Below are 26570 nucleotides of genomic sequence, written 5' to 3'. Positions count from 1 at the left end.
AGGACACCACTGTAAAAAAAAAAAAAACCAACAAGTGCTTATATGCAACTACTGTGACATCAGGGAAACTGCCTTGGTACATTTCCCTTTGATTTGCTGGACTTACATATAACTATTCCCCCCGCTAAATTATTATTATTTCTATGATTGCCCAAACCCCAGCTTCAAGGATGAACGGAATGTGGAGGTGTCAGAGAGAAGGAAAAGGGGCGGGTGAAAGAAGAATACTGTGTAACATGACTAAACCATTGAAGGTTTATACATTAGTAAATATCCTAGAAAGACGGGGGGGGGGGACTTAAGAGTTGGGCAGTTGCAAGACATGAGGCTAAAAAGCTGTCCTACCTGCACTATAGGGGTATGGTACAAGGAGAAAAGAAGTGGGATACCTGAGCCCTGTATAGGCCATACTGTTTTCTCCATCTGATCCAGCAGCTGTTCCAAGTTATTACAGGCTCCTTCACATAAGTAGCCCTTTCCTTTCTCCCACATAACTGAATGGTCGGTATTCATTCCTATGGGTAAGTAGAATGCTGCAGCTGGGGACACTTGCAGTTAGGGCAATTCCTCCCACCTTTTCTACACTGGCTGGACTGGCCCTCAATAAGAGCAAGTGCAGTGTGTCATAGTGCAGAGAACACACAAAGATGCAAAGCCCCCTGCCTTGTAGGTAGAGCTCAAGCTGAGTAGGGCTGCGGATGTTTCAAGGCTGGGGGTGGGGGAGCTTTCCCCTGTTGTGCTATATAGCTCTAGAGAGGGCTGACAGCCTCCAAACCTGAGCATTTACTATTATGCATGGGCACAGAAAAAAGGATCCTCATTCCTTTGCTCTTCTGAAACATACAGTGTGGGGTGTGGGGTGTGTGTTTAACTTCGTGGTGCCCCCCAATCTCTTCCTCCAGGATGCTTACTGTTAAGAAGATTGAAATGGGGAGCAGAAAGAGATGTCATTTCTCTCTTGTCTGCCAATTCCCATTTCTTTTTTTCTTTTTCTTTTTTTTTTGTTCTGTGTTCATCTGGCACTTGTGTCTCAGCAGCTGTGGTGGCCAAAGACTTAATTTACAGCCTGACAGTCTACCTGTGCATTTTCATTTCTGCTTCCCCCACTCTCCTCTCCATCCCCCATTCCGGAAATCCTGGAAACAGGTTCTTGTCAAGTGGTTTGGTTCCTTCTGAACCCCCCTACCCCTTTTACAAAAATCTATACTTCTGAGTACTTAAGACAGTGCCATGTGTACTACCACCCTGCGAGGGTGATAAAAACAGAAAGTACAGGCAGCCACCATTCTGTAGGAAAATCCCAAGTAGCCGTCAGTAATCCTGTCAATTCAGAGGTCCAAGCTGGCATGCTAAGAATGTGAGTTGTGTGGCTTTGTATGCAGCGTGTAAGATGCAGAGGTAAAGCTACCTGGTCTCTTCAGTGAACACCCAGCTCACATAATTAAGAGCTGGGGTCTGGTTGTTTGGTGAAGCAATCACATGACACATTCTCCATGTGGTGAGTGTTGCTTGCTGGTACATCCAGGCGAGATTCTCAACACGTGTAACAGGTTGTATGAAATGAACCTGAACATATCATGTAATTATGTAATTCGAATGCTAACTAGGGAAGAGGATGTGATTCAGGAGCAGCAATGCCATTCCAGCAGTACTGAAATTTTGCTAAATATGATGTGCTTAAATAAAAGAGCATTCATTTCCAATGCAGGCAACTCCACTGATATATTTCAGTATTAAACATGATTCACACTGATTTCACACAATACGCAAAACGTTCACTGTATCCTCAGTACATGCAATTTTTGACTTGATTTTTGTTGGCTGCAATAATGGATTAGGCCAACATGTTATTGTTAAAAAAACTAAAAACTAAAACCAACCTGGACAGAAAAAAGCAGAGGTAGTCATTGCTCCATTTGTGACATACTCCAGTGTCATACCAATCTTTAACAGTAATAGTCAAAGTTAATGTTATTCAGAAAATATACCAGAAAGCCATGTTCATACCCTATAGTGCAAATTCTCTACCAGAAGGCAACAGATTTCATTTTTATTATGCAATTTTCATGAAATACCATTGGTTTTTTCCTTAGGGCGCAAAGCTGCTTTAAAAATGTTTAAAACAAAATTCTAAAGGAACCCAAATTACCATGCAGAATTTTTACCTTTATAGAAGCTTCTGCCCGCAGAACAATTCAAATTGCATTGCTAGTACGAAAGTCTTAAGGAAGCCAGAACAGGTTGGTGTTTTTGAATGTAATGAAGTTCATATCTCCTCTTCGATAGAGCAAAGACAGGCAGTTCTAAAAACCCTGATCAATCATTTGAAGCTTTGTTGTAAAAAAAGCACACACAACCAAAAACCCCTTCTGTAGAATAAATACAATGCAGGCTTCTCTGAACATTCAAGCACAATAAAAAGGATAACTATGAGAAGTGCAGGTAATAACTGGTTCATATCAGTAAATGCTGAATTAGTGCAAACCCAAGTTATTATTACAAACTATTCTCTCCCGCCCCCCCCCCGAGCCCCTTGCAGATGCCTCAGTCATTTTTACAAAATTTCAGCCATGCTCTCTCTTAATTAAACTAAGCTGTAAGCTTCATTTACACCAGTCCTTTATGACCATGTTTGCCATCTTTCAAAACGGCAGCTTGAAATAAGCTGACCGAATACAGGCTGCACCAAGCTGCTCATGTCGCTGCAGATACCAACAGAATTGCAGATCCTCCCTTAAGACCAAGTGAAATTCCAGGAGAAAAAAAGGCCTAAACCAGCCAGGTTGTTTTCATTTGAATTAAGCATGTTCGTGACAAAGCATTTGTTTTGTTTGTTTTAAAATGACGCAACTAAGCTTTAAACAAGCCTTTCAGACACTTCCTATCCTAGCAGCAGGAAAACATGTGCAGACTTAATTTATGACCCCCCGAGACATGGCAAAGGTAGAAGAAGAGGACGGCGAGGACGTGGTGGTGGTACTGGTTGCCTGGGAATGCAGTCTTTTTTGGTGCAGCTCCTCCCACCTATTTCTATTGGCCACCACCGAATCCATCATAGGCTTCAGTTTCCCGTTCACTTTCACCAAAGCCTGGGAGAAAGCAGAAGAATAGGAGTCACAAATCACTGGGTTAATAGATGCTCATTTCAGTCCACTGAAAATACAGAATCTTTGCTCAGTTCAGTATTCCCTGGAGCTCTGTGAGATAGGTTTGCTTCTGGAACATTTTATGAGACATGGCGTCTTTTTGCTGATATGTACTATTCTAGAATAGGGACGCGGGTGGCGCTGTGGGTTAAACCACAGAGCCTAGGACTTGCCGATCAGAAGGTCGGCGGTTCGAATCCCCACGACGGGGTGAGCTCCCTTTGCTTGGTCCCTGCTCCTGCCAACCTAGCAGTTAGAAAGCACATCAAAGTGCAAGTAGATAAATAGGTACCTCTCCGGCGGCAAGGTAAACGGCGTTTCCATGCGCTGCTCGGGTCCACCAGAAGCGGCTTAGTCATGCTGGCCACATGACCCAGAAGCTGTACGCCGGCTCCCTCGGCCAATAAAGCGAGATGAGCACCGCAACCTCAGTTGGTCACGACTGGACCTAATGGTCAGAGGTCCCTTTACCTTTACTATTCTAGAATACAACTTTTAATGCAGGAGCAGGGAATCTCTGGCCCTACAAATGTTGTTGGTCTCCCAATTCCCATTCCCTTTAGTCACATCGCCAAAGGCCAAGGATGATGGGATTTGGACTCCAGCACCATAAGGAGGACCACAGATTCCTCACTTCTGGTTTAGCAAGCCTGGGTCCACAAAGTAAAATGCAATCACACACACATCCCTTCATCCAGACAAGCAACAGACATTATCTCAGTTCAAGCACTAGAGGTGGGTGAAGATGTGGCCTGAGGAGGGGCCCAAGGGTTGTAAAGAGTAGCCTGACTGCATTCTTCTGCTGGTCCTGAGGTTCTCCACTTCTACTCTATGGGATCCTTGGAAGAAAAGGGGACTGCTAATGTGCTCTTCTGGAAAGCAAGTTAAAATCATGCAAGTAAAGTAAACCACCTTGAGCACAAATGTATCTGAGGAAAAAGCATGCATACATTCATAAACTGATTATGACCATGCCTTCTATCATTCATACATATAGTACATTTTTATGTATATTAAAAGAGCCTAGCAACTCAGGTGTGTTCAGATTAGCTAACAAGGATGAGGACACCTGCCAGCCTCAAATGCTCTTCCTTATTGCCTTAGGGTTATTAAAATTGAGTAAAATAAATTGAAGGGGATATTTCCATGGTCTTTGATTTTTCAGTCATAAGTAAAGTATAGGCAATTAATTCTATAGAATAGTGATAAAATATATAGTGTAATTAAAAAATACCATCGTTTGTTATGCACATTAATCAGGTGACATTTGGACTAGAAAAACTCTGAAGGCTAGATTTTATGTATAGGGTATAAAATGCCTTTCTTCAGAGGCTGCTTTGATATTTAAGCCCTATTTGTACATTTTAATACACTTTGGCTTTGGGACACAGATTCACTCTTTTAATTAAACAGACTACTATAATTCCTATGGAAATTAGCCTTTTAAAAATAATTCAGCCACCAAAGCATTACTCTCAGACTTTCTGGATACAAAGTACACTATTTGGATTTTATATCTGCCTGAGATGTAATTAAAAACTCATTTGATTACTATATATTTTGGCTCTCTTTTACTTATTAAATCCTTGTAATCAATTTTCTTTTATGAAGCTTCTGGGAAATTATCTCAAAAGCAACACATTTCTCTTCCCTCCCTGCAGATTCCTTGAACATTTACTAAATAACTTTCTTAGCACCTGTCCGTATCTGAATCAATCCGCCAATTTATTCCTGAGCTGCTCAGATCTTTTGGCTTCAGTACAACTGAGACTCTGTACCTTCAGCTCTTTGTTCTACGTACTGTGTGCCATTTTGTTGAATGCCAGTTGCTTAGTGCTGGCTTTGTGCAGACTGTTTCTCTCTTAATTCGTTCCCTTAAGGATTCTGATAGTTCAAAGTTGTTACCCAACTCCTACTCTAACAAAAATGTGACAAGTTTGAGTCTGGCTTCGTCTCCAAAATCTAACCGTTGCTGGATGATACTGGAGAAGTAAAGTCATACTGAGGATCTTTTACGCAGACAGTGAACAACTACCATTGGAAAATAAATATTTTTCCTGACTGTAGCCGGTAATCAACACATGTAAATATCAGGGCAAGTCATTACAGGTAATGCGGTTTTTGTACAAAAGCGTGTGTGGAAGAGAAAACGGGGGAATTTCATTGTAATATTCATACTTTATATTTGATTGGTAGTTCATTAAAAAAAATTCACGGGCGAAACTTCCTTTGATATTATGAATGGTTATAGCTCTTCAATAAAATGGAACCATTGTGGGCTGGTTCACACTATGCATTTAAAAGCAGTCTGGATGTCTATTGGGTATGGACTCATGTGGACCAATGTGAAGCATGAACTGGGGACATGATACAGTCATGCAGTCTTTAGGGTCATGAATCAGAAACGTATTTGGGAAGCTACTCTTGGAAGGAGGATCCTGAGGAAGCTAATACAGCCCAAGGTTCATGAGAACCTCATTCCTGGGCCATCTCAGGAAGCATAAGGCGACAAAAATGGTATGGTGAATCAGGCCAAAGCTGCACCTGATCCACCATTCTGATCCTAAGGTATATGCTTCTGGAGAGCCCACAAGCAGGGCAAGGAGTCAACAGCTCTCCCAGGAACCTGTGTTATACTGAATCAGCTCATAGATTCATCTAGCTTAGGACTGTCTTCATACAGTGACAGGGAGTGGCTTACCAGAGTTTCAGACAGCAGTTTTCCCAGCCCTACCTGTAGAATCCAGGGATTTAAATGGGAACCTTTTACATACAAATCATGTGCTCTACCACTGAGCTATTAAGTACTCCTTCATTGTTGTTCCCTGGCAACAGGGATTCAAAGGCATAACTATCATGGCTGCTGATAGAGATATCCTTCATGCATTTGTCTAATTCCCTTTTAATGCCATCCCATCGGTGGCCATTACTACACATTGTCAAGCCAATTCCACAAATCAGGCGCATAAAGTAGTACTTTATTTTGATTGGAGCCTACTGCCAGTCAATTTCTGCCTTATGTATAAATTCATACCTCTTGTTCTCAAAACCATACACGTTCTTATATTTGCAGTGTTCATTTGCAAACTATTTTACAAAGCCCCGTGCTTGCCCTTGCAATTCTGTGAAGTGGGGGCTGTGACTGAGACACAGTGATTTTCTCTAGGTTGCCATCCCTGACAAAGATGGGACTCGAACATAATTCTCGTGGGTCCAAGCTGTTAACTTGGGGAATTATTTGGGCTTTCACATTTCCCCTTCCCTGAGGGGAGGCAGTGGCCACTGGGAGATCTGCCATTTGTATCAAAAGCAACATTTAGAATCATAGGTCAAATACACACCATAGATGGAATTGAGCATTGCGCTATTACGAACATTGTGTCTGCGTAAGCATTGCAGCTTGCCAGATAGAACAATTCCCCTCTCCTCTCTCACCTGTGTGCTGTTCTGGGGGGTTCTCCTTTTAAGCCATTTACTTGTACTCCCTGCCCACTTCAGAAAACTTAGAGCTAGAGCATCCCTAACAGATGTCTGACCAGCCTCTGCTTGAAAACGTCCAATGAGAGACAGGCCAATACCACCTAAACAATTGGTTCCATTTCTGAACTGCTCTTACTGTGAAACAGTTTTTCCTGGTGCTCAACCAAAATATTCCTCCTGCAACTTAAGCCCATCTAGTCCTACCTTCTTCTGAGGCAGCAGAGGGGAAATCAGCATGCATCATACTTTTAAAGCACAGCACATGACTCCCCCTCAAATAATCCTGGGAATTGTAGCTTACACCTCACAAGAGTTCCTATTCCCAACATCTTTTAACAAAACAGAACCCTTAAGATTCTTTGAGGGGAAATCATATGCTGTAAATGAGCATGTTTCCCCCCTGTTCTAAGTAGCAAGCCCTTTGGATATTTGAATGTTATCACGTTCCTTCTCAGTCTTCTCTAGGTTAAGTACACCCTTCAATCTGTCATCATTGGACTTGTTTACAAAACTTCTAACCATCTTCATTGGCCTCCTCTGGATCCCATTCCAATTTGTCTGCATAAATGTATAGCACTCAGAACTGGACACAGTATTCCAGATGAGATCTTACTAATGCGGAATAAAGTATTACATCCTGCAATTTAAGAGCTATTTTACCCAACAATGTTAAGACACCTGTAACTTAAGAGCTTTATAAATCAAGCATCTCTCCTTGCCCCCTAAAACCAGTTCCAAACTGGTTCAGACAACAGTGTGTCACCCAGTGAATTACAAGCAGAACTTTCTGCTGCAATGTAGATTTTTCCTCAGGGCTCCCATCCAAATATTGACCAGTTCTGACTCGCCTGTTTAATTCATGAGCTTTGACAAGATAACAGCACACAGTCGTCTTTCTGCAGATCTAACACTTGTAAAGTGTGTATGTGCAATAAGAACATATAAATTCTCTTTTATTACTGAGCAGAATATCAGAAAGCTACAAGCCACCACAGTCACACTGCTCAGTAACCCACTGGGTTCTAATTAATCATTTTTACTGAGGCAATTGAAAGAGATCCTGGTGACTAGAGGAACTCAAAGGGGACAAAAGGTGTGAGCATGTGAAACTCCTGCAGAGGTTAATAGAGTCAAAACTGGACTGCAGCAAGCCTTTTGCTGACTAGGTTATTCTATAGAATATATGGGGAATCATTTCACCTCCTAAGGACCCTGGAACTTTCTCAGTTCAGATAAATTATGACCTTTTTTTTAAGGGCCACTGTAAGGATGGAAGGAAGTTACAAGAAATCTGGGGCTGCCACGAAAAAACGTAAGTTCTATGTACAGTTACCCCCTTTTGCTCTGTGTAGCTCTCTCTCTCTCTCTGCATGTAGTACAAAAGAAGGTGGGAGACTATCCGCAAAACAAAAAATGAGCAAGTGCTTCTATATCACTATGAAAAAGAGAAAAAAGCAACCTGGTTACCTATGATGGTTATGGGTATGAGATCCAAAAATGTGCCAGAATTAAAGCAAGCAAATTTCCTGTTGCTGAAAGTTAAATCACTGAAGAGCACAGAGATGGGAGCTTCTACTGAAATATGTACCCAGGTCATGAGATGCTCTCTTTGTGAGTCAAATATTTTGTTGCTCCATAACAACTTCATTAAGGGACACGGGTGGTGCTGTGGATTAAACCACAGAGCCTAGAACTTGCCAATCAGAAGGTCGGCGGTTCGAATCTCCACGATGGGGTGAGCTCCTGTTGCTCGGTCCCTGCTCCTGCCAACCTAGTAGTTCGAAAGCATGCAAGTATATAAATAGGTACCTCTCCGGCGGGAAGGTAAACGGCGTTTCCGTGCGCTGTGAAATGAGCGCCGCAACCCCAGAGTCGGTCACGACTGGACCTAATGGTCAGGGGTCCCTTTACCTTTACCTTAATAACTTCATTAAAATTTAAGATACTAACTGATGTGAAAGAAAGGGGTGGATTTGCCCTGCCAGACCTTAAACTGTATTATGAATCAGCGGCTTTCTGCTGGTTGAAAGATTGGCTACTCCTTGAGAATACTGATATATTGGACTTGGAAGGCTTTAATAATTTCTTTGGGTGGCATGCATATTTGTGGTATGACAAGGTTAAAGTTCATAAAGGATTTAAAAATCATATTGTCAGGAAAGCATTATATAATGTCTGGATTAGATACAAAGATCTGTTGGAAAGTAAAACTCCGAGGTGGTTGTCGCCAATGGAAGCAAAAGCCGTTAAAAAACTTAATATGGAGGCTAATTGGCCGAGATATTGGGAAATGTTGGAGCAAGAGGGGGACAGATTGAAATTGAAAAGCTTTGAGATGTTAAAAGGGAAAGTAAGAGATTGGCTTCACTATCACCAGATAATGGAAGTCTTTAAAATGGACAGGAAAATTGGCTTCCAGGTGGAAAAATCAAAATTAGAAACTGAACTGTTAGAACCCAGTACTAAGAATTTGTCAAGAATGTACAACCTGCTGTTGAAATGGAATACACAAGATGAAATGGTCAAATCGGCAATGATTAAATGGGCACAGGACATTGGTCATAACATTATGTTTGCTGACTGGGAAAAGTTATGGACCACCGGGATGAAGTTCACGGCATGTAATGCCTTGAGAGAAAATATTATGAAAATGATCTATAGGTGGTACATGACCCCAGTCAAACTGGCTAAAATATACCATTTGCCCGATAACAAATGTTGGAAATGTAAGGAAATGGAAGGATCGTTTTACCACCTTTGGCGGACGTGCCCTAGGATTAAGGTCTTCTGGGAAAAGATCTATAATGAACTGAAGAAGGTACTTAAGTACACCTTTACTAAAAAACCAGAGGCCTTTCTCCTGGGCATGGTTGGCCAATTGGTGTTAAAGAAAGATAGAACTTTTTTTATGTACGCCACAGCAGCAGCAAGAATACTCATCGCAAAATACTGGAAGACACAGGAGTTACCCACCGTGGAAGAATGGCAGATGAAGGTGATTGACTATATGAGCCTGGCGGAGATGACGAGTAGAATTCGAGACCAGGGAAGAGAAACCGCGGAAGAGGACTGGGAAAAATTTAAGGACTATTTAAAGAAATATGCAAAAATTGGTGAAAGATAGGTTGGTGCTGAATGGGAAGATAGGGGTTAACTGCGGTAATAGATAAGAGAATGAAAATGAGAGTTATTAAGATTAAGTTGAAACAAGCTGGGGATCTGCTTAAAATTTATTGACAGGAGAATGCAGCAAGGGGAGGTATGAGGAAGTCGAGAAAGTAAGGCACATGAAACTAAGATTTAGAAGTATATCTGTTTTACGTTTAATTGTTTTGTATTTGTTTGTGTTGAAAATGTTGTGGAAACTTTAATAAAAATTAATTTAAAAAAAAAAATAATAACTTCATTAAAATTGAGAATCTGGTCTATAATCTCTTCTGCAAAGAGTGGCTGCTTCAGATTAATGCATAGGCAGTAATCCTTAAACCATTCTTACGGAAGTAGCCCTAGCAAAGATAGCTTGAGAATTGTAACCGTGGGCTTCCGTTTGCTCCTGCAATTTGCCATATCCAAAGAGAGCTGGGCAAAACACGAGGTGACTAACCATTTACTTTTGGCATTTCTTCCACACAGCAATCAATACTTGCTGCCTTGCTGTTAAACAGATTTTGAAAATCTCTTCAGTCCATATCAGTCTCTTTTCCTTAGTTAGTTCTTTAGATTTACCCTCAGCTGGGAATTTGCCAGCCAGATGTAAGCTGTGATTCCAGTTTGTTCAACACTTACTGCAAGCATTCAATCCATCATCATTTCTGGCCCTTTTCTGAGGCAATAGAGTTTGCTCTTTGTCTTTCTTGAAAACTGAGTAGCTGTTAAATTATCCATTAATCTTCTTTCAGATTTGCTCCAAGTTTTGTTTTGTTTTAAAACGGAGGGTTTGCTTCATTGGCCGTCTTTTCAAACACATTTTCCAGCTACTCAGTCTGCCTCCTCAGGTTCTAAATAGGCACCTTTCCCTCTCAGTTCATTTCTACATATCGCTCAGCTAATTGTCACCTCTTACTCGCCTTTTCACTAAATGAAAACATCCCAATTGCTACACCCTTTTGTCAACCTATTATTCCAACCTATACAGTCGTACCTTGGATCTCAAACGCCTTGGCTCCCGAACAAATGGGCTCCTGAACCATCAAAACCCGGAAGTGAGTGTTCTAGTTTGCGAACATTCTTTGGAACCCGAACGTCCAACATGGGCTTCTGCGGCTTCCAATTGGCTGCAGGAGCTTCCTGCAGCCAATCAGAAGCCACGCTTTGGTTTCCAAACATTTTGGAAGTTGAACGGACTTCCGGAATGGATTCTGTTCAACTTCCAAGGTACGACTGTACAATGGTGCCCCACAAGACGAATGCCTCGCAAAACGAAAAACTCGCAAGACGAAAGGGTTTTTGCGTCGCTTCGCAAGACGAATTTCCCTATGGGCTTGCTTTGCAAGACGAAAACGTCTTGCGAGTTTGTTCACTTTTTTCCTAAAGCTGCTTGAAGAGGCGCAGTTGCGACGGACCGTGCTTCGCAAGACGGAAAACATCGCAAGACGAAAAGACTCGCGGAACGAATTATTTTCGTTTTGCGAGGCACCACTGTATTATGCTTTAAAGCTGAAGTCATTATCGAGCAGTTTCGTCCTGTGCCCCATACCTGCCATGCAATATTTCCACTCTGCTGAAAGAGAAAAGAACATCAAACTTAATGAAACAAAACAAATCCATCATGGGGGTGGGGTGGGAAACTTATAGTCTCAGCAACTATCAGGCTCACCAGATTCAAAACCAACTTTCAAATCCACTGTTCAATTACATGCATCACTGACAACCAGAGAAACATAACAAACTTTCTCTTATAACCCTGTAACCCTCTCGGGAGGGTTTGCTTTGATTGGTATTAAAGAAATCTCGAAGTAATCAAGGTTGCCCCAGATCTAGTCAGGCATGGTTGCCTCTTTTTGGAGCTCCAACCCCTATCTTGGTTGGCATCACTTCCAGGAGATAGAGAAATCTTGATGCCACTGTTCACAAATAGTTCCTGGAGGTGCACGCATTTTCCAGGCCAGTGGGAACTGCTTATGAAGGTATGTGAAAAGTGGATTATCAAGAGTTCCATTTGTAGTGCTTAAGCTTTGTATCTTGTGGCAATGGCCTCTTTCACATCCTGTTTGCTAAGGAATGCTGCTCCTCCAGATACTGAACAACTGGCACAAGTGATTGTGGAGGGCACAGAAGTGCAATCAGCATCCAAAGCAAAATGCATTCACTGCACTACGTTGCCTACTGCCCGTTTGGTTCACAGCAGTACATTTACCACCCCCAAGCATTTTGCTTTTCATTGAGCATATTGTGCATAAATTAAAGGACTTGTTACAACTGCAGCGTTCCGTTGGCATCACCCAACAGAGTCATTTAATTACAGGGTCACACATAATCTATTGCTTAATGATGACAAGCTAGAGAGGACATCAAAACGTTTTTGCTAGCAGCTGAGGCCATATTGCATGCCCTTTTGTTTGTGTTCCAAGTGTATCGTATTTGATAAAGAATGTTTCCGAGGACTTTCATTTTCCTTCTGTGTTATGATGTACGAAGCACTGAGAAGACATATAGTGACAAATGCAACCTGACCCTGGAGGGTTGAGATGAAGCAATGTCAATTCCTTTACCCTTTGTACTGTATTCACAGGGATTTAAGAAGGCTCTTTCAAATCCTTGAAAGGAGCATCCCATCTGGAATTCCAAAAAGAGAACAGAGCACTTACAGAAGCAAAGATGCTCTGGATGTCTCCCACAAAAACACATCCTGCTCGCATTCTTACTCAGACAGGGGCAGAGTGCTTGGCCTCCGACCTCTGTATCCTTCCATCTCCTGGGGTTGCCGTCTCTGCTTAACAACGCAGAATGGTAATAGGTTGGGATTCTTTTTGGCCTCTTTTGTTATCTGCTATTTCTCATAAGAAGACTCCTGTCCCTTGTGTGTGAAGCACTTCGTTATAACTGAATTTTAGAGAAAATCAAAACAGCTATAAAGATGCCCCTTTGACTATGTGCAAACAAACAGACTGCTTTGATTTGTGTCGTTTGGGGCCAAACAGGTGCAGTGATGGGGCGACACACTTGATTTGCTGCAGAGAAGCAGTGGGTTTGGACAAGATGCTTAAATCCTCCTCTTTCTGCTTGCTCCTTTCCCCCTGCAAACCTACTACCACCACTGCAATTCTTGCAACATTTTGGGTTCAACGTATGCTTACCTCATCACAGTGACAACTGACTGGGCACAAAGTTGTAGAGGAAAGAAACAGAGCGCGAGGAAGGTTAAGCTAAGCATCTCTTCCACCCATTTGCCCTCTGCATGCTATGGCCTTCCCTGTTGCTTTGCAGCTGTTTGGCAATAACCCAGGTTCTCAGACTTGGATTGATCACTGAGTGACTGATTTGGCCCTTTCCTTACTGCACTGATTTGGCATCTTCTGTCTAGCCAACTTTATGTTCAAGGCAGATCACAAAGACACACAAATATCCACATTTTAGACACTCATCACTTTAAGCATAAAAACAATGACTACATTTCCTCCAAAGTCTTACAAAGCAGGAGCTGATCCTATCCAACAGAAAAAAGCAAAGACTTTTTAGCAAATGAAGGTAACGGCAAGAAAAAACAAGCTGAGAAAAAACTAGTTAAGTATAGGGACTCTAGTTCCCACGTATATTCCATGTGTGACATTTTGAACTGTAACATACTGAAGCACATTGAAATTAATGCTTCTCTTCCAGCTGCATGCATTTTCCAGTTCTGTAAGAAAATCCTTGTTACCAAATGATGAATTTGAAACCATATTTGTTTGGTAAGTGACTTGCACAAATAGAAGGACTGCTAACTGATGTTATTTCACAAACTGCGAAGAGTTTTGTGATACCTTAAAGACTTAACACATTTATTATGGTATAACATTTTATGGACTTGAGTTCAATTCATCAGATGCATGTAGTGTTATTCTGAGATGGCAGGTTTATATCTATACAAGTAGAAGGGGAAAACGAAAGCCATGCAAAGGGAAAATTAAATGCAAAAAACCCGAGTGACAACATATGTAAAATAATTACTGCAACAAACTAGCATAGCTAACCCTTCAAGAAATTATTTCAGTTTTAGCTGTCTTGGTTTTGTGTAACACAATCTTAAGCAGGGGTCAGCAGACTTTTTTTGGAGGGGGCTGGTTCACCCCCCCCCAGACCTAGTGGCGGGCCAGACTGCACATGCGGCAGAGGGGGCTTCTCTCTCTCCCCCAGCCCCTCCCCTCCCCCTGCCTCCCTCCCTCTACCGCTCTGCCTGTGGTGGTACCTCTCCTTTTTGGGACAGCTTTCCCAGGTGGAAGGCGCAGGGCCAGCAGGTGTGCCAAGCTCCAGCCCACAGTGCAGCCATGAGGAGAGGCCGGTGAGGATTCCTATCAAAGCCCAATCCCCTTCCTCCGCAGGGCAGGGAGAAGCCAGGAAGAGGGAGGGAGGAGAAAAAATTGCAAAAAATGGCACCCGAAAAGAAATGGAAAAAAAAAATGGTGATCGCACCGATTGCAGAACCGTTTGCGGGCCAGATCCAGAGGGCAATTGGGCCTGATCCGGCCTGCAGGCCTTAGTTTGCCGACCCCTGATCTTAAGCATAGTTACTAGTCAGAAGTAAGTTCAACTTAATTCAATGGATTTGTTTCCAAGCAAGTGTGCCTAAATCTACTGCATTGTCCTAGTCATTTGTTTTTAAAGGACAACACATTCTGAAAGCAGTATGCAGCAGAACTATACACCACATTTGTATCTCCACAAAAAAGGGGTATGAGAAAAGAGAGGCTGGCCAGGAACAATGCAGGATTAGGAACAACTAATCAAGTAATGTATAAAATAATAAAGTAATGTGTGTAGGTGATCAACTATCAAAAAATAACCATACATCCCTATACCATTGTGCTACTTTACAACACGTAGCTGGAATCATCACATTGTGCATCATCAGTCAAGCAAAATATGCAGGGATGACATCAGGATTTGAGGTAAGTTTTACTACAGATTACAGAGAGGGAGAGCACAACATACAGCTGTTCTCTTAATGGGATGTGCAGACAAACAGACTGGGATGATTTTGGGGGAGTGCAGTGGGGGAAGCCCCGTTCTGCTAGCAGCAGCCTTCGCATTGGCTCCCACTTGTGGAACTCCTTAGTTGCATGTGGCTCATTGTACTTTGAATGCATGTTTGCTTGTTTTTAATAGTGACTGTGAGCAAGCATGAGCAGCACTGGGACTGCAGCGGGGGAAGGGGGGTATGATTTAACCCGGCCTTCCCCTATCTTGGGTCCCCATATGTTGCTGAACTACAACTCCCATCATCCCTACCCATGCATGAGCAGGGATAATGGGAGTTGTAATCCAACCCCAACCCTTCCCTTGCTATGGTCCTGATGTAAATCTCCCCTCAAGCTGCTACTTTGAACTAATGGCAGCACCAATGGGAGTTTCCTTTCTGATGCAAATAGAAGCTAGAGAAGTTGTTCACCAGGACCATGGCAGCAGAAAAATAATTAAACTCTCCCTGTCTACCTTCTGCAGTCCCTATGGTGCTCGGGCTTCCCCACAGCTGCTAGTAACATTTTTAAACACACACACAAAATCCATCATATTTTGTGTGTGGCCTTACTACATTTGTTGTAATATGTGGTGTCACTAATAGTGTCAAAGATTAGGCATAATAGATAATAAGCACTCTAGAAACTAAGGAAGGAATGGCGCCAGAAAACAGAACAGCAGAGAAAGCTGTTCTCTGACTGTAAATGCCTTTGTACTGTCAGCAGGCACATACGTATCCAAACATTTATCTGCAAATGGGAAAGAGGGAGGAAAAGAAAGAAGGAGCCCAGATTTTGCACAAGCACAACATGCTATGCTACCGTATCTATTACATTCTGTGTTTAGACAAGTTATTACCATTAAAAGCAGGATTTGTGTGGAGGAGGGAAGAATCCCAGAACTGGAGATGTCTAGATCATGATGTCCTAACTTAGGCTTCTTAACCATGCATAAATGGGATTTACAGTGCCTCTATGCATCATTGATGCAATGGCTGCCCTGGAAATTAAGACTCAGCTTTATATTCCAGGGAGCATCTCACTCAGTGTGAGACTGTGACATCTAGTTCTCTGTTTACCCCTAAGGCTGGTATGGCATTAACTTCAAGTTCTGACAATGGAAAGAAAGAAAGAGTGGGGGGGGGGGGAGAGAGAAGGAAGAGAGAGAGAGAGAGAGAGAGAGAGAGAGAGAGAGAGAGAGAGAGAGAAGGCAGGAAGGCAGGAAGAGAAAGAAAGAAAGAAAGAAAGAAAGAAAGAAAGAAAGAAAGAAAGAAAGAAAGAAAGAAAGAAAGAAAGAAAGAAAGAAAGAAAGAAAGAAAGAAAGAAAGAAAGAAAGAAAGAAGCTGAGCAACAGCTTAATACTTGTGCAGCATGAATCAAAGGCCGTGTTCCTAAATTTCCCCTCCTAACCTCTTCCTGAACCTATCCAAAATGTGACATCCATTTTAAACAATATGTTTATTACAACTTCATTCAGTGCCTAATTGTATTTTGATCTGAAGCTACCAATTATAACTGTATTAAACTTATAAGGATGAGCCATACGTTATAAAGCCAAGTCAGCTGAACATCAAGTCAACAGGGTGCAGTGAGGGTCTGCGTGGGGAGCGTCTCAATAGTGAAGGACTTCCATAGGAACCACTGAAAAAATCTGTGTGTGTGTGTGTGTGTGTGTGTTCGCCATCCAAACCAAACATGTCCGAGAGTCACATTACGCATATAAATGGGTGCCTGCAGTGGGGGCTTTGTGTTTCCTGCTTTAAACAGCAGCTCTTCTGTGATGCATTTGAGAACCAGGGCCGTCTTAAGCATATCCGACACCGTGGTGCAAAGCTCCCTCCAGGCGCCCCCCCCCCCGGTTTCCCAGAGTTTTTTAGGGAGGACGGCGCTGCTGGTGGGTCTGGAGGAGGCAGGCTGGAGGGTGGCTCCTCCGATGGGGAAGAGGCGGAGGCTGGATGTGGCGCCTCCCGGCTCAGCTGGAAACTTCGTGCCGCGGTGGCCACGGCAGACGGAGGCTCTGGGCGCGGTGCTGCTTTGGCGTGGCATGGCGGCAAGCTGATGCCAGGAGGTGCCACGTCCAGCCTTCGCCTCTTCTCTAGCGCCCTCCAGAACTTGGCGCCCTGGTGCCTTGCGCCACTAGCCTCTATGGGTAAGACGCCCCTGTTGAGAACCGTCTGAGATAGTCACCAAGTTTCAGCAGCAACTCTCTAATTTTGAACAAACAAAGTACCCAAACCCTGAAACCTTTGGACCAGAGCTAAAATGTGCAAAAGGTCTTTAAAGCATTAAATGTGCAGACGAGGGAGACTGGGGTGGGTGGGTAGGTTACTTGGCGTGAGTGTGAGTGCAGGTGAGGGCAGCTGCCTCCCCTAAATCAAATAAATAAATAAAAATACTTAACTAAATGACCAATTGCATCACAGATAACTTAGTTCTGCCCCACGCAACATAATGCTTGCTACGCCCATGTTTCTTGGCCATTTTATTTCTCTTCCTTACTGACAGAGGATAGAGATTTGGGCCTCATTAGGCACACATTTATTTTACTACATTAGAAATGCTTCTGCTTCTTTTCCTGCCCTGTGGAATGAGTGAGCCCAGGACAGACCTCATGAAGATCGAAAGATTGAAACCTCCTGCAAAGCTGTTACATAACATCTCCCTTCTGCAGAGAGGCAGGGCCAGCCAGCCTCCCACCTCTGCAGCAGCGGTATGTAAAATTACCTGATAGAGAGGCGTGCAGATGCTATCAATCCACTCCAGCTGCAATCGAGGCAGTTCATCTTTCCTGTTCCGATCAAAAATAGCCTGAATTGAAAGAGTGGGAGGGAATGAGAGGTTGAAAGTGGAGGGATATGCCATGCTTTATTACTCTGCAGTATTTTACAGATGTTGCTTCATATCCCAACGCTTTGGATCCAGGATCAAATTGGTACAAACTGAATGCTTTTGAAAACCATAATCAATCTTTATGCACACTTTCCTATCTTTTGTCTACGATGGAAAGCAAACCATTTATTCTTCGGCCCTGTTTACAGCATATGTAAGTTTAATTTATTTGACTGTTATACCATGTAATTCTTTAGCATCAAACAAATCTACCATATTGTTGGCAGCATTCATGTTGCAGGTGGAAGAGAGGAGGAGGAGGAGGGCAGTGATAAAGACATGCAACTGCCCCTGACTTCTCTTCATTCTCTTGGGAGGAAGATGTGCAGTGCAAGTCTATACATGTCACTGAATTCAAGGGGCCCTGCTTCCAGTTAGAGACAGGGGAGAAATTCTGTTTGGTTCACTACCTACCGTATTTTTCGCACCATAGGACGCACCGGACAATAGCACGCACCTTGTTTTAGAGGGGGGAGAACAAGAAAAAAAAATTCTCTCCCTCTCTGCCCAGCGCCCCTTCAGCAAAGTGGCAGGAGGCGCTGCACAGAGAGGGGGAGAATTTTCCCCCTCTTGTTCCCCCCCCTCTAAAACAAGGTGCCGTTTAAGGCAGCTACCTCGGAAGCCTGGAGAGCAAGAGGGGTCGGTGCGCACCAACCCCTCTCACTCTCCAGGCTTCAGGTTCCTTTCGACCTGCTCTTTGGGGTTGGCGGGGGGAAGCCCACCACCAGCCCCAAAGAGCAGGCCGGGGAGCAGCGGAAAGGTGCGCGGCTATAGAGGCTCCTGCCATAGCCGCATGTCACCTCTCCAGCCGGGAGAGGGTAAGCGGGGCTTCTTTAGCCCCGAGCGCGCTTTCCTGTTGGGAGAGGTGGCGCGTGGCTATAGAGGCTCCTGCCATAGCCGCACATCACCTCTCCAGCCAGCAGAGGGTCGCTGGCTATGCTGTCTTCGCTCCATAGGATGCACACACATTCCCCCTTCATTTTTGAAGGGGAAAAAGTGCGTCCTATGGTGCGAAAAATACGGTAATTCACACTTTCTGGAATACTACACAGCTATCTTTTGCAATTCACACTCCTCCAAATTTTGCAGTGCACTTTTCCAGGCAAAAAGAGCATTTATTATGGCAAATGGTGCGTTAAAATGCGTGTAAATAGCGAAAAGAACATGAAAATATCCATTTTATTATGGGAAATGGCATGCCAAAATCTGTTTATTAGGAAAAAAAATGCTTAAATCTAAACTTAAAGATTGGAAAAAATGAGAAACCGAGAGAAACTGAAATTGAGAGAGAGGTCCATCAGTACTCCCAAGTAAGTGAGTTTAGGACGGAAGCTTCAGTGAATGATCAGCATGGGCTGCATTTCTCGGAAAATGTGTTGTTATGGAACAGAGAATCTATTTAGAAAACAAACTATTTCCTCTTTCTTTGTTTTGTTCATTGGGAATGTTTCTTCTAGGCCTAGGCCTTCTGGGTGAGTGTAGAAAAATCAGCAGCAAAGGCCAAATTGGAAATAATGAGCAGGAGGGCTACAGCTTATTTAGTGTTCTTTCTTTGTTTTTCATTCCTAATAATGTAATTTTATATGTCATTTGTCCTGCGCTTAGCCACAACTGAGAGATGCATCATACTTACTATATGTTCTCTTCCTGTCATTGTTACCACTATCAGTAATATTCATTATGTATGAACTACTTCAAAGTTTTAGGCACTATAAAAAAACCAAACAACTAAGACATGTCCTGTTTGCAGGCTTAGAGACTAATGAGAAAAACACCCAGTCAACCCCCGGGAAAAAATAACTTGAAATGGGCTGATAATTTTTTGTAAGGGACCCTATTTATTATGCAGCTCAACTCGGCTTTCTCTCAAGACCCAAGCAAAATATTAATTAATCAGTGAATCAAATTATAATATCCCCTAGGAGCCCAGGGTGGCCAAAACAAAGCAAAGGGCTCCCTGTCCTGTGAGGATAGCAACTGACTCCTCCCTCTAGTGTGCACATCAACTCTTCGGTTCCATTTGCTTTTGTCTTGATTTGCACATGGGAATCACCAGTTCAGGTGCAGTACAGAAGACCTTGGATGTGGCTTCTGTAACCGTTCATCCTACTGGAAGAGACACTGCCTTATGTCTTGGCACCAGTGTAAACAATTTACAGAACTCAGTGGCAGAACACATTCTGGCAGAGGTGGCACATCCTGCCTTGCCACTTGAGGCAAAACAGGAAGTGTTGCCCGGCCCTTCAGCTTGCCTGCATTGCCCAGCTTGTTGCCTCTGCTGCCCATTTCAGGAGAGATTTCAGGTGAGATCTTGGCCAAAATTGCCAAGATCTCGGTTGAAATTTGCACCAATGCTGGTAGGGCATCACAGGGTGATATCCCAGGGGTTTCTGCTGCCTGAGGCAGTGGCCTCACCCTGTCTAATAGCTGTGCCGGCCCTGCTTCCTGGACTGGACCTACTCCAGATGGCAAGTGGGGCTGCATCTGTCAATGTTTTTTCACTGGAAACTCCTCCCTGTTATAGTACATGTCAAAGAGAAGAGTGAACCAGGTGTGAATCAGTGGGCTAATAATGTTGGTCATTTTAGTCAATGATCAGTTCAAAATAGGCTACTTGTGGGGAAAACAAGAGTTGCTGGCCAACACTATATTATAATACCTTTGCGTGCTCAAGAAGTGTTCATTTCAGGAAAGATGCACCACATAAAAACGGACAGAAAAAACATCAAGCCAACCTTGAAACTGTGCTTGCTCATAGAAATATCTCTGGTTATTTCTGGTTCAACTTCTGTGCCTTAGGAGGTTGGACTCATTGATTTCAAATGAATTCACAAGATAAAACTAAGGACTAAATAAATTTATATTGCCTGGAAACGTAGTCTAATCTGTTCTTACCTTTTTCAGTTATCCATTTGTATTTTTATGGAAACCAGGTAGGTGCTACTTGACAAAGTAACTATTTTCTTTCTTCTTCTTTTTAAAAACAACTAGTGTTTTGTTATTCAAGAATACAGTAAGCACAATCAGGGTCCCTATTTTTGTTTTCGCTTTAAAGAGTTTAGTTCCTTTTTGGACTTTTTTTTACACTTTGTGGTTTTAATTGTTATATACTGTATATACTTGAGTATAAGCCGACTTTTTCAGCACAGTTTTTATGCTGAAAAGGCCCCCCATAGCTTATACCCGAGTGAGGCGGGTGGCGGCAGGACGAGCGGCCCAAAAGGAGCCCTTTCTCGCCACTGGTCCCGCCACCTCCCGCCTGGGCAGGCACAGGAGTCGCAGTTGGGAGAGGCACTGCACTATTGCTGCTCCTATGCCTGCTCTTGTGAGCTGCAGAGGCGGCGGCGGAGGGACAAGCGGCTCCTTCCTCCTCCACCACCTTTGCCGCTGTCGGCGGCGGTGGAGGAGGAACGAGCAGCCCGAAAGCAGCCCTTTTGGGCTGCTTGTTCTTCCTCTGCTGCCACCACCAGGTTGGTGGTGTGGTGAACTGGCTTATATTCGAGTCAATAAGTTTCCCCAGTTTTTTGTGCTAAAATTAGGTGCCTCGGCTTATACTCAAGTATACATGGTACTTGTGTGTCTTTTCACATTTGTATTTTAACATCTACATGCTTTAAAAAACAACAGCAACACAAACAAATTTCTTACAGTATGTTCTCATTTTCACAATGAACTCTAAAATGAGTGGTGAACTTACAGAAGGAGTGAGTTTGAGCTCAGATCTCTCTCTGTCTCCTTGTTCAAAGAACTCGCTTGTTACCAGTTCGGCAACCTAAAACAAATAGCAAATAATCAGTTAGGATTCATATTCTTTGTTAACAAATTTCCTGACTGAAACCCTGATTAACGAGCAGAAGAACACGCCCAATTTTAAATATATGGTCGCCTGCAGTCTTTGCTGACTCAGAGCTGAAGTATTTGAATACAGTGGTACTTTGGTTGACAAACAAATTGGCTCCCAGATGCAACTGTTTCGGTTTGCGAACGTTTTTTGGAAGCCAAACATCCGACACGGCTTCCGCTTGAGTGCAGGAAGCTCCTGCAGCCAATTGGAAGCTGTGCCTTGCTTTTCGAATGCTTTCAGGCATCAAATGAACTTCCAGAACAGATTAAGTTTGAGAATCAAAGTACCACTGTAGTCTAAAAGTTACTCATCACTAACCAGTAAGTACCAACAGAATAAGCACCCAAATAATTTCAAGGTTGTTGGGATTATATACCAGGTACAGAAGTTTTGGGTGGAACTGGCACACCCATGTACCAGGGAAATCTGGCTGTTAACTCTAGCTTCTCTGCTTATTGCTTCAACTGTGTACATTTCTGATCCGTTTAACTTCTGAAATATAGGTGTCACTTCTGTCTTCTGCTCTGAACCACTTAAAACTACCATTTGCATGGACTGAATGGATTGGGGATTGGAGCTAGTCTTCTTTAACTTCATTCAGAGAATGAGAATTTAAATGGGAATGCAAAAGTTGGCACTACTTACAGGTGCTGCACAATACCCATTCTGCATTTGTAAGAACCTGACTGTGTGGCAGCACCTGAACCTGGGAACTCCCTGCCCATTGAGATCAAGCAGGCACTTTCACTGTACAGTGGTACCTCAGGTTAAGAACTTAATTCGTTCTGGAGGTCCATTCTTAACCGGAAACTGTTCTTAACCTGAAGCACCACTTTAGCTAATGGGGTCTCCCGCCGCCGCTACGCGATTTCTGTTCTCAACCTGAAGCAAAGTTCTTAACCTGAGGTACTAATTCTGGGTTAGCGGAGTCTGTAACCTGAAGCATCTTTAACCCAAGGTACCACTGTACTCTTTTTGGATTCCTGCTAAAAACGTTAAGACAAACCTACCCAGGTGCTTAGAAAGTTGAGGCAATTTCAATCTGTTTTAGTATTTGAACTTTTGTAGGTTTTAAAGAATGGTTGTGGATTTCTTGATTTTATTTTATCATTTTGTAAACCGCTTTGAGGTTTGTTTGTCTGTTTGTTTACAATCAAGCCGTGTATAAATTTTATGGAATTAAATAAATAAATGGCTCCAAGCTCAAACTGGACAAATAAATGTCGTTTTGAAAACATGTGTTGATAACCTGGCAGCGGCGGAATATAAGCTTAGGCACTAAATTCAAAACTAAGTGTTTCCTTTTTATACCACTGCCATGTGATGTGTGAATGGAGTCACTTCAAAGATAAGCCCCTCGTGAAACTTTTTTTTCCGGTGTGTGTGTGTGTGTGTGTGTGTGTTTTGGGGGAATCATAGCTCAGGGGGAAAGCATGTTCTTTCCATGCAAAAGTTCCCATATTCAACCCCCAGCATCTTCAGGCAGAACTAGTTAAAACTGCTCTCTGAAATCCCGGAAAGCTGTTGCCAGTCAGAGCAGGCAATACTGAGGGTTGGTCTAGAGCAGGGGTGTCAAACTCAAATTCATTGGGGGCTGCATCAGCAGTTTGGTCACCCTCATGCGCTCAATATAAAAACAAGAGGAGGTTTCCTGAATGCATGTAAAGTGGAGGTTTCCTGTGTAGAACGGCCGGTGCCGCTAGAGGGCAGACGTTCTCTGGCTTGTAGGCTGCCGCGCATGCGCTGAAGAGGCGGCTCTCTTGTGTCAAAAAAAAAAAAAGCGAGAATAAAAGGTGAAGGCTGGCAGCCGGCGGCGGCTACACGGGCCACATGACGAGGTCTGGCAGGCCGGATTCGGCCCGCGGGCCTTGTGTTTGACACCCATGGTCTAGAGGTATAAAGCAGATTCCAACATTTCCATGCTGCCGCCAGACAGCTGCTTTGGAATGATACTGAGACAAACCATAACACCAGTCTTGAAAGACCTACATTGGCTCCCAGTACGTTTCCGAGCACAGTTCAAAGTGTTGGTGTTGACCTTTAAAGCCCTAAACGGCCTCGGCCCAGTATACCTGAAGGAACGTCTCCACCCCCATCGTTCTTTTTTTTTTATATATAAATATTTATTAAGATTTTTTAAAGAAAAAAAAAGTACATTAATAATAAACAGTATTGTTTTGCTTTAACAAAGTTTCATGTCATCTTTGAACTTCCTCACGCCTCCCGCTCCCATTTACATCATTAATAAATTTTTGTCAAGCAAATTATCATCTTATTTCCAGCTTGTGTAACAATAAAATACAATAAAATAATTCTCCTTCAAATTTGTTTCTCTTAATCTCTCTTATCATCATTTCCTGATCTATTTTAGTGATGGCCAATTATTTATAACCAAGCATCTTTTTTAACATTCCATTAAATCACAATATTTTTGTAAATAAGTCTTAAATTTCTTCCAGTCCTCTTCCATCCTTTCTTCTCCCAGGTCTCGGATTCTGCCAGTCATCTCCGCCAGTTGCATATAGTCCATCAGTTGCATCTGCCATTCTTCCAGTGTGGGTAGATCTTGAGTTTTCCAATTCTTGGCAAGTAGTATCCTTGCTGCTGTTGTCGCATACATGAAAAATGTTCTATCTTTCTTTAACACCTTCTGGTCGGCAATGCCCAGGAGGAAGGCCTCTGGTTTCTTAGTGAAGGTATACTTAAATACCTTTTTCAACTCATTATATATCATTTCCCAGAAGGCCTTCACCTTAGGGCAGGTCCACCAGAGGTGGTAGAATGTTCCTTCATTTTCCTTACATTTCCAGCATTTGTTATCTGACGAATGGTATATTTTGGCAAGTTTAACTGGGGTCATGTACCATCTGTTCCACCCCCATCGTTCTGCCCAGACGCTGAGGTCCAGCACCGAGGGCCTTCTGGCGGTTCCCTCATTGCGAGAAGCAAAGCTACAGGGAACCAGGCAGAGGGCCTTCTTGGGAGTGGCGCCTGCCCTGTGGAACGCCCTCCCATCAGATGTCAAAGAGATAAGATGTCTTCTGAATGTCAGATAATTGTTTAAGGCAGCCCTGTCCGGGAGGTTTTTAATGTGTGACATCTTAGTGTATTTTTGGTCTTTGTGGAAGCTGACCAGAATGGCTGGGGAAACCCAGCCAGATGGGCGGGGTACAAATAATAAATTATTATTATTATTATTATTATTATTATTATTATTATTGGAAGGTCTGGCTCACATGGAGACCTCGTGGCCCACAACAAGATGTCATTGTTCAAGGGAAGCACTATGCAGTGGTACTTGTAGATTTAAGCTCCTTTTGCATGGCAGCCACATTGTGAGAAGTAACCTGTAAAACAGCTTCATTTAAATAAAATAAATGTAGCCAGTATTTATTTATATATATATATCCTACTTCATAGTCAGCTACATATATCTTGGTTGTACATGAACATCTAATTATAAGAAGAGATTAAGAATGTTTTGACACTTTTGTAATGTTTTATCTACTTCATTGATTTAATTTGCCTTCAGAAAGGGTTAGGTTATAAATCTAATTGAAATAAAGCTAAGGATACATATGAGTAACTTCTGGAAATACGCAGTGTTCTTCTGCAAAGTTAATCCTAATTGGATTTTCAGGTTGTGTTTCTACAACAATATGCTTTTAAAGAAACAAAAAACAAAACCTGAATGTAGTATCATTTTACAAAAACATAATAATGTAGGGATGCAGACAGCAAGGGACGCTGGTATAAACAGGCCCCTTGGCTATCGATGTTCTCTCTGTTGCTAATGTGTGACTACACAATTGCACACTATGTGTTGAAAACCGTATTGGAGATCATATACTATCTGAAATGACAAGTAGCATAATTTAATGGTTTTCTAGCTTATACGATCAGTACTATCCAAAGCCATCATCCTAGGGAGAACACATTGCCTAGTGTTCAGCATTCAGGTTCTTCCCCCTTGCCAGGTTCCCCCCCCCCTTTTTTCCAACATGTGGGCTGAGTACATACACCATACATTTAAATCACATTTCTGGAAACTGTAGTTTATCCCTTAGGTAAAAGTAAAGGGACCCCTGATCGTTAGGGTCCAGTTGCGAACGACTCTGGGGTTGCGGTGGTCATCTTGCTTTATTGGCCGAGGGAGCCAGCGTACAGCTTCCGGGTCATGTGGCCAGCATGACTAAGCCACTTCTGGCCAGAGCAGTGCACGGAAACGCCATTTACCTTCCTGCCAGAGAGGTACCTATTTATCTACTTGCACTTTGACGTGCTTTCGAACTGCTACGTGGGCAGGAGCAGGGACCGAGCAACGGGAGCTCACCCTGTCGCTGGGATTCAAACCGCCAACCTTCTGATCGGCAAGCCCTAGGCTCTGTGGTTTAGACCACAGCGCCACCCGCATCCCTCTAGTTTATCCCTTACAGAGCTACAATTCTCAGCACAGTTCTCAGGACTCTTAGGGTGCTTTGAATGTATAACATGTATGGAGTTAAATCTGTTTATAAGAATGCCAATGTTAATGAAAAAGGAAATACAGTAAATACAATCCTGGAAAATGGGTATTTAAAAATGGGTTCTTTTTCAAAGACATTGGGTATTATTCAAAAAAGTTTTACTAATAATCAACGCACTGAAATTAATGCACATGACTACAGTATGTTAGGTCAATTAATTGCAATGGGTGTACTCTGAGTTTAAATGTCACTCAGTGCTATATTCTGGAGAGAGAGAACACGACACTCCTGGGCTGGCAGTAGGTATTTCTCCTCTGTGATATCAACCATTTGACATTATTATCAATTAGCTATATATCAATGAGGATTTTAGATGGCATGGATTAAATTACAAGTCTCTTTTAGAGTTGGAAGCTAATCAAATTATAAAGAGGAGTGAAGTGATGCCCTGCAAATGAATACATGGAACCTTTTACAAACGTTTGCTCAGGCCCAAATGTTCTTTTTAAATCTATTTTTGTATTTAAAAATATAAAACATATTGCCAACTGTGTGTAAAGCTTTCTAGGTGTCCATTCCCCTAAACAGT

At 42.8% G+C, this 26570-nt stretch overlaps 1 protein-coding gene across 8 annotated transcripts in view; it reads right to left on the bottom strand.

Annotated features, from left to right (window-relative positions):
- Window positions 1-26570, bottom strand: part of PDE11A (phosphodiesterase 11A) — a 153111-nt gene that overhangs the window by 858 nt on the left and 125683 nt on the right. For 7 of the 8 annotated variants that reach the window (XM_081914206.1, XM_081914208.1, XM_081914209.1 and 4 more), the window contains 3 exons: window positions 21369-21443; window positions 17507-17590; window positions 1704-3089 (listed from right to left, as the gene is read on the bottom strand). In XM_081914206.1, the coding sequence (XP_081770332.1) occupies window positions 2913-3089; window positions 17507-17590; window positions 21369-21443 (336 nt within the window). In that variant the 3' untranslated portion in view covers window positions 1704-2912. Of the gene's footprint in view, window positions 1-1703; window positions 3090-17506; window positions 17591-21368; window positions 21444-26570 lie in introns of those variants that run through there. The other variant, XM_081914207.1, reaches the window with a different exon arrangement.

This window comes from Podarcis melisellensis, assembly GCF_964234715.1.
Source record: "Podarcis melisellensis genome assembly, chromosome: 1".
Taxonomy (NCBI): domain Eukaryota; kingdom Metazoa; phylum Chordata; class Lepidosauria; order Squamata; family Lacertidae; genus Podarcis; species Podarcis melisellensis.
Note: the sequence above shows the minus strand (reverse complement) of the source record. Positions and strands in the feature narration are given on the sequence as shown.